Consider the following 8618-nt stretch of genomic DNA (forward strand, 5'->3'; position numbering starts at 1 on the left):
GTCAAGTTTCAAGATTTTCGAGTTTTCATAGATCTATTGATCTATACTAGTTTTTAAGCTTAAACTTTATAAATAGAAATAAAAATATATTTTAAGGCTATCACAAAGATTTTCAGTATTAAAACCACATTCTCGACACTATTTGAAGGTAGGCTCTAAATTGATTGTTTGGATCCTAGGCTGTATACAAACCACACCCTTATTTAAATGTTATTTATAGGTACAAGTTATTTAGATGTACAAACAATTGGAAATTTGAATCCATCGCATATATACAAAAAAAAAAAATCAAAATATGCTTTGACAGATGATATTATAGTGTTTTAGGTGATCTATAATGTGGAGTTTCAGGGGTGTTTCTGTTATTCTATTTTTCTTCAAAATATTTTATATCTTAAGTGCTTGAGGAGGACAACCATATGTGCCCAAGATTTTAGCTCAATCCAATGTTTAGAAAACAAAATAAAATTGAAATATTTACACAAGCTCTTGCCTAATCTGATTTTTTTTTTTTCTTTTATGTAATAGAGAAAGTCTTTTGCGCTGGACATGGATGAGCTATAATAGTGAAAATTCATTCATTTAATAAACATTACTATCTCACTAATGAAAATTTTAATAACACTTAAAATTGGCTAATTTTCAGAACTCACTAAATATATATATTTTTAAATATCCATAATTCTAGATTGGTAGCATTTTCTATTACCAGGTAACCGATTTTATGCTTTCTATATTTCAGACTTGAAAATCTCCTGTTCAGATTTCAAGTTTCAGTTGCCAAACAACACCTTACTTTGACCCGCTGAGACGGAAATTTTTCGATTTGTAATAAAATAAAATATTTAATAATGCATCTCTCCATGTTGATTTCATAACTTTACCTCTGTAAAACCCTACATCGATTATTCCTCTTGGTATAATAGACCAAGAGACTAAAAGCCATATAAAAGAAAACACTAATCTCCATTTCCCATGCACTCTCTTAAATTACGAATTTAATTTGGACAGTATGCGGTGCTCCCATGGTGATAATATGGATTTACTCCCTACTACCATGGTGATTTACTCGCTGGTCATTTTAATATGAAAATTTGAGAACCACTTAAGAATTACTAGGTAATTATTTAAAAAAAAACCAAATTTTGAGTTCTTTAACACTTAGATATCACCTTTTAAAATTTGGAAAATCTCTATTGAGCTTTTCTTTTCAGGTGCACAAAGTGTGCAATTAGAACGTTTTTATTAAGATTAATTTATTAATTAAAGTGGTTATATCACCAAAAATTTGAGGTCCTAAAATTAGTTAACATGATATTTTAGCCGAGGGAGTAAATCAAAGTTATACTCCCGCAGGATCATTGTGCCTTTTGGCTCGTACTTTACTTTTCCTCACATCGAGTGCATCTCCTTATAAACCATTTCGTCACTATGGGCCAATGACAGAACTAATTAAGAAATATCAGGAAGCCTGCACATATAGAAATGCATGCCTCTCAATAAATTTATATTTGAAATAAAATTTGATCTTAATTTGTAGACAATATATAATCTTTAACATAGATATCATGCATACGAATAATTAACAGGAAAAATTTATATAGAGCAGAGGCTTTAAACAATCAAATTTGAGCTTAACACAAAAATTTCATTAGAAGAAGTTGTTTTGATGCTCAAATATATTCAAATTGATCATCTCAGCATCAAGATGCATGAATATGAGAAAAAAATGGATTTCAAGTTTTGAAAATAGTGTATTTTGTAATGCATTTTTAGACCATCAATTTTCAAGATTTTTAAGTTTTAATAGATCTATCGATCTACATTATTTTTTAAGCTTTAAACTTTATAAATAAAGATGAAAATATACTTTAAGGCTATCACAAATATTTTCAATATTGAAACTACATTTCTCAACAGTATTTGAATGTAGGCTCTAATTTGATTGTTTAGAGCAAGACTCTATACAAACCGCACCCATAAATAAAAGAAATTTAAAACTATAAATAATAATTATATTAAAAAGGCATTTATATGTGTTAGTTTTAATTGTTTTTTTTTATACTCCTCTTATGCCCATGTGAGTAGGATGTTATAAAATCATCATTAAATTTGACAAATACTTTTAGAAAAATTATAAGATGAGTATGAGAGTTGATTTTTTTAAAGATGTGTGCTAAATTTGATGGGGATCATTCTTGTAGGATGATATTACACATTGTATCAACGCGTTGTATAAATGTGGCCTAGCGTTGTATTAATGCGGTCTAGTCCGCATAATTATTCTTTAAGAGTAATTAATCTACGCGTTTTAGCCCCGTTAACTTAGCGTCATTTTAGGGCATTGTCCATCCTCTATATAAACCCTATTCTCAGATTCGTTAAGAACACGAAAGAGATTTGCTAGACTCGACTTTCAGGTATTTTTAGGGTTTCTCTTAGTTTCAGTTCAGTCTCTTGTCTGCTTGAGATTCAGGTATTTTGTAAGGTTTTTCTCTTTCCATTTTGATTCTTAATCGTTGTGGTTTTCTCTCACGACACTGGTTAGGTTTGCTCGAGTGTCATGTATTTTTATTTGGTTTCTCTTTTTCCAATCTAGTTCTTAAACATTAGGGAGTGTTTTTTTTTACAGAACTCTGGGTTTGCTCGAGTTTCATGTATTTGTATTTGGTTTCTCTTTTCCCAGTTTGGTTCTTAAACATTGGGGTGTTTTTTTTCAGAACCCTGGGTTTGGTCTTTTGGCGTTTCTCTTTTCCTGTTTCCCTCTTGATCTATGGGTTATTGTGGGTTTCTTGTGGAGAAATCAGGTTTTCTTTATTTGGGTGCTTCAAATGATGGGCTTGTTTTGTATTTATTTGTTTTTTTTGTTGTTCTGTACTTATGGGGTTTCCTTTAAAGAGCCCTTAGCTCTGGTTTCCGTCTATTAAATTTTATGTTTTAGGGTTTCATTATTGAACTGGTTTCGGTCTATTAAATTTTTTGTTTTAGGGTTTCATTATTGATCTATGAGTTCTCTAGGGTTTCTCACTGAACCATTACCGTTACTTTCTAGGAGGACCTCATGTACTGAACTATTACGGTTACTGTCTAGGAGGTCCTCATGGTATAGCCTGTCGATTTGTATTGCTTCATTTGATTGTTGAAGTTCTAGGGTTTCTTAGGAGGACTAGGGGCTCCTTGAGAAGAACTATGATTACATCCAATTATTCACTGTTTTGTTTTACTGTATATGCTCTTGGAAACAAACTGTTCATTGAATAATTTGGCTTATTTTATTTTTCTTCAGTTTTACTTATTTATTTTTTATTTGACAGTTATCACTTCCGTGATCTTCATTACTTGCATGTGTTTATTTATTTATTTATTTTTGTAATTTTGTCTCTTCGTTTTATACTCTGATTCTTCTATTTAGGCTAGTTGCTCTTCATTTCAGGATTCCGAGGATGAGGCCTGTCTTTTGTGGTAATTTTGACCATGAAACTCGCCACTCTGAGCTGGAGCGCCTTTTTTCCAAGTATGGAAGGGTTGAACGTGTCGACATGAAATCAGGTAGCAGTTTATTCCCTTTTTGCTGATTAATTGGGGCTCAATTCTGGTCCTTTGTGTGGCTATGTTGGTTTTTCATGTTTCTTACTAATTCTGTTGGTGATAATCTCCTGTCAAAGCATATACGGTTACAAGTTTGATAGTGCACTTGTCTTAAGTTTCCAATAGCTGTGGATCATCAAGAAAAGAAAAGCCTTTAATAAATGTGCCTGTCGCTTTAATCTTTTGAAATATTCGGAGTTGAAATTGTGCCTGATATTTACTATTGGTCTCTTTGAGGACTGTTTAATTTGGAATGTAATACATGGAGATTGCATTCTCCTTCATGTATATTTTATCATTTGTCCTTACTTTGTTGGGGTGAGGTGGAAAATTAAATCCTTTACCTGTAGCGGATTAGATTATTGTTACATCACTTTGAAGCCCATTTTGGATGACAAATGCTTTGGCACTTCATGGTAAAGGCTTGTGGTTTACTTTTAAATCATGTTCTGGCTAAATGTTTTTGAAACATGATGTTGAGGTTGAACAAAACTGAGATTCTAACAACCTGAGGAAAATGTCAATGTGCTGTTGCGGTTTCTGAACTTCCAGTTAAACCTGTATTTCTTGTTTTTTTTAATTGGCAATGAAATTTGTTAACTAAGAAACAATGTATGACCTATGAGGAGGTGGCCAAAGTTTAAACGCCACAGAATCGCAAGGCAGGACAGCCAGGAAAATGGTGATATCAGATGACGCAATGCACCATGAAGACCCAAGGGACTTGCTATTTTATATTAGCATCCAAAATCCCTCCAGAATCAATTAAAGGATTAAAGCCCAAGTGGTGATGGAGCTACTGTGATCTTCTCTTGATTTTACTTCCCTACCATGATCCTAATGTGATATTTGCTTCCAATCCTAATTACCCAGTGCATGATGGGGATGCGCATATGCCATATTGTTCGATGCCATCTTCAAAGTTGTACTCTGTGCATGCGGGTACGCCTGCATGTGTGCCTGCATGTGTCAGACAGGCAGGCAACATACATCCCATTGAAATGTCAGTTTCTTGATTGTGGTTCTGGCGTAGATGTGCGTGGTTAATTAAACAGGAGAGAGAGATTTTTTTTTTCGTCGCTTTCTAATGTGTTTTAATGAGAGTTTGGAATGTCAAAAGCGCTATGAAATTTTTATTTATATAAAATGTAAGGTTCAACACACTATATTTATTTCTACCTTATGGAGATCTTGATGAATTGTTTTGTTTTCTTTTTATTTCGTCCTAGCTTTTTGAAATGAATTTATTTATTATAAATTATTTATATAAATGCGTTTATTTCTTATTTACCAAAAAATCGGAAATGGATTTTTTTCACAAATTAATGAGTTTGTATTTTTTCTGTTTTGCTAATATTTGACTAGATTTGTCTCTTTCCTATTGATTCTGAAATGCATTTTTCATTGAGGCTTTTGAACTGTTATTTTGATCGGACACCATGCCATTTTCTATCAAATCCTTCCATCAACAGCACAATAGATTGCTAGTGATTAGTGTGCTACTTGTTTTTACTCAATTTTGCTTTTGTTTTATATTTAATGCAACCTAAGTAGGTTTTAAGGTTTCGGTATCATAAAAAGACTTCATTTATAGTCCTCAGTCTTTCTTTGAGTCAAGGACTTTTACTATAGTACTATACTTGAAAATGCTATTGCTTTTTTTATATATAAAAAAAACTGCCACCTCAATGGACAGAGTCACCCATCTATGGCTTTTTAGGATTGGGTTTGCAGCAAGGACATTTGTTGGAATGAAGTTGGTGTCCGTTCTGTGCTTCATATCCATATACAGTGTCTGCTAAAAGCCATGTGAAAAACGATAAAAAAAAAAAGAAGAAATTTCAAGGGTTTTTTTATCAAAATCTTGGTATTAAATGTTTGTTTTGACGCAGGAACACTTAAGAGCAACCGAGCTCTCAGTGCCCCTACCAAAACCACCCACCACACTGAAGCAAACCATTACGCCAGCACATCTGCCTTCATCTTCTTCCATTCAATGGCATTCTGCATTTCTTTCACCTGAATCATCCATAATCCACAACCTTAGTTCAATTCAACCATATTGGTGAAAAGTTGCCATGACAGACTTTACTGAGGAACTGGTTCCATCATCATGCCTCCTTATTGTTCGTAAAATAAAAAAGCTTCATGAATGGCTACACATATTCAGCGATGTCCTGTCTCTTATCATCTCGGCTTTAGTTTTATGATACCATTTAGTTCATCATCATGGAAGGCCTCTCCTTACCTCATCCTTTGTGCATCAGGCCTTCTCATATAAGCAGGTGTTGTATACTTCTGTTGCTATCTGGGAAGCAAGTCCTTATTTGCTAGACTCCCTCATTGATTCATAAAGAATGGAAGAGAACAAGATAAAATATGCCAAAACTTTTGCAGGGTGCATTTCTAACTTTTTGTAATTTTTATTTTGTGTTGCAGGGTTTGCTTTTGTTTACTTTGAGGATGAGCATGATGCAGCTGATGCCATCCGTCATCTTGATGACCTGCCTTTTGGGTACCACAGGCGCAGGCTCTCTGTGGAGTGGGCGAGGGTGAATTCCTAACCTGGCGTTCTCTTTTTATTATTCTGTTTTCTTTTTTTTTCCATTTTTTTTGGAAAGTATCCCATAGAAGACTATGGAAAGCTAACATCTGGTAGTCCTAACCTGGTGTTCTGTTTTTATTATTCTTTTTCATTTTTTTTTTTTTTTAAAGTTTTATTGGAAAGTATGCCATAGAGGACTATGAAAAGCTAAAATCTGTTAGGGGCATATGTTGAAGGTCCCCAACTGTGGTCCATCTCTCCGACTGTGTGGTCTGTGACAGTGATCTGTGAGATTTGGAGATGTCCCCAACTGTGGTCCATCTCTCTGCCAATCATTTAATTTAATGGGCATGACCTGATGGATGCTTCTCCAAATCTATAGTCAAAGTCTGTTGTACTATTGTAGGCTTTCCCTTTATTACGAGCTCACGTTCACGTTCACGTTCCTGTACATGTTCCTGTTCATGTTCATGTTCCTGTTCCTGTTCCTGTTCCTGTTCATGTTCATGTTCGATAAGCTTTCCTCAATTATATGCGAAGGTCTAATTAACTTTCTCATCTTCAGCATGGAGATCGTGGTAGGTATCGTGATTCTAGGCCCGCTGTGAACATGAGGCCCACGAAAACACTGTTTGTGATAAACTTTGATCCCATCAACACAAGGATTCGGGACATCGAGAGGCATTTTGAACCTTATGGAAAGGTCTTGCATGTGCGGATCAGAAGGAACTTCGCATTTGTTCAGTTTGAAACACAGGAAGAAGCCACCAAAGCTCTCGAGAGTACAAACATGAGGTAAGCAACCTGGAACATGTGCATATCTTATGAAGTTGGGTTTATGAATCTTTCCTGATCTCCAAAAAGCAACAGTTGTACAACAGTTTTACATAATAAAAGTAGTTGCCCCCTCCCCCCCCTCCCCACACAGAAAAAACGGAACAAAAAAAAGAAGAGAATCTTTGATCTCCGACAGTTTGGTAGTTTTGTGTTTGATTTCATGTGAATTTCTCATGAAATGGATTTACATTTTGGATATGTATTTGATTCTCTTCCAAAGAAATTATCTCTAATTGGGTTCTTCTAAGTTTCTAACCATGGTTTGATTTCATGTGAATAAAGAAATTATCTCTAATTGGGTTCAGCTAAGTTTCCACAATCATTGTGAGAATGAACAGTGGTTTCTATGTTATATATCAATATATACAAGTTGTGTATATATGATTTCTGGATAACTCTTACTGGATCAATTATCGGAGAAGAATAAGTGATACTTTTTGTTGGATCCATTCACTTACACAATACACTGGCTGTTTATGGCTATCTCATGATATCTCTTATTGGGTTTTTTGCTTAGTTTCTGACTTGCTTCTGTGCATACTTCTCGGCAATGGTGCAGCAAGATACTTGACAGGGTTGTGTCAGTTGAGTATGCATTGAAGGATGATAGTGAGCGAGAGAGGCGCGACAGTCCAAGAAGGGGTTATGGGAGGGCAAGCCCGCTCTATGGTCGCTCTCCTAGCCCTAGCTATCGCAAGGGCCCTGCAAGACCAAGCCCTGATTATGGGAGGGCACGAAGTCCAGTTTATGACCGATATGAAGCTCCATCTGCATATGGGAGAAACCGTAGCCCTGAATATGGAAGTTATCGAAGGTCAGGGATCTTTCCTTCCGGCTCTTTGTTTTAATTTGATTGTGCTTGCTATCGCTTTTAAAAAAGTATATATAGCTAGTTAGCACTTGGTTTTTGATCATGGAATTTTTATGTGGTTTACTGCTTAAAGAGGTCTTCAGAAAGAGTGTTGTCTAGTTATCAGGAAATTTAAAAAAACCACATTTCTTTTGTTTCAATTTATGAAAGGGCCATTCGCTGAAAACTTCGGAGAATATTATTTTGAGCTATGAAAGGAAAAACAGTTTTTCTCTTTGAAAATCATAGCAATCTGCATGAAATCAGAAAATTTTGAAAAATTGTCACGTTGAGAGTTAAAGATTTCATTGCTGATGGTGTATTCCATTTTAACAGTCGATCGCCGATCAAACGCTCGAGGTCATGAGGAAGGAGGGGGGGGGGGGGGGGGGGTTGTAGAAGCCGCCGCTACTGAGTTTCTTCTTATACATGTCAATTATCTTTTTATTCACTACCACTTTTTTCTGTTTTTGTAGTATACGAGGTATAAGATTAGATATCTTTGTATAGTCTTTGGATGTGAGATGAAATCATTTGTGAACTCATTTGGTTTTCTATTGGGACATGAAATATGAAATGGTGGTTTTGGATACTCTTCGTTTTGTACTTCAGAAATAATCATTTAGTGATGTTTAGGTGGTTTCTTAAATTTCAGAATGAAAGAATATATATGATTAGTCATGTTTAGCAAAGTATACGAATAAACTATTTATTTATGGAAATGGAAAAGGGTAAAGTTTCTATATCAGGCTTTAAACAATCAAATTTGAGCCTACTTCAAAACTTTCACAAGGAGAG

General features: G+C 34.7%; 1 protein-coding gene across 4 annotated transcripts; it reads left to right on the forward strand.

Moving 5' to 3' along the window:
- The first annotated feature begins 2387 nt into the window (after nucleotides 1-2387).
- Nucleotides 2388-8412, forward strand: RS31 (RNA-binding (RRM/RBD/RNP motifs) family protein). 4 transcript variants are annotated; one of them, XM_088846141.1, is made up of 6 exons: nucleotides 2388-2476; nucleotides 3434-3549; nucleotides 6028-6140; nucleotides 6699-6928; nucleotides 7530-7784; nucleotides 8157-8412. In XM_088846141.1, the coding sequence occupies exons 2-6, from the start codon at nucleotides 3444-3446 to the stop codon at nucleotides 8185-8187; spliced, it is 735 nt and encodes a 244-aa protein (XP_088702267.1). In that variant the 5' UTR covers nucleotides 2388-2476; nucleotides 3434-3443; the 3' UTR covers nucleotides 8188-8412. The 4 variants fall into 4 exon arrangements, with proteins under 4 accessions (XP_088702267.1, XP_088702268.1, XP_011626070.1 ...); XM_088846142.1 differs by having other exon boundaries at nucleotides 2388-2420; nucleotides 3413-3549; XM_011627768.3 differs by having other exon boundaries at nucleotides 2388-2420.
- Nucleotides 8413-8618: the final 206 nt, after the last annotated feature.

The sequence above is a fragment of the Amborella trichopoda genome, chromosome 9 (assembly GCF_054954075.1).
Source record: "Amborella trichopoda isolate Santa Cruz 75 chromosome 9, AtrichopodaSantaCruz75HAP2 v2.0, whole genome shotgun sequence".
NCBI classification, from domain to species: domain Eukaryota; kingdom Viridiplantae; phylum Streptophyta; class Magnoliopsida; order Amborellales; family Amborellaceae; genus Amborella; species Amborella trichopoda.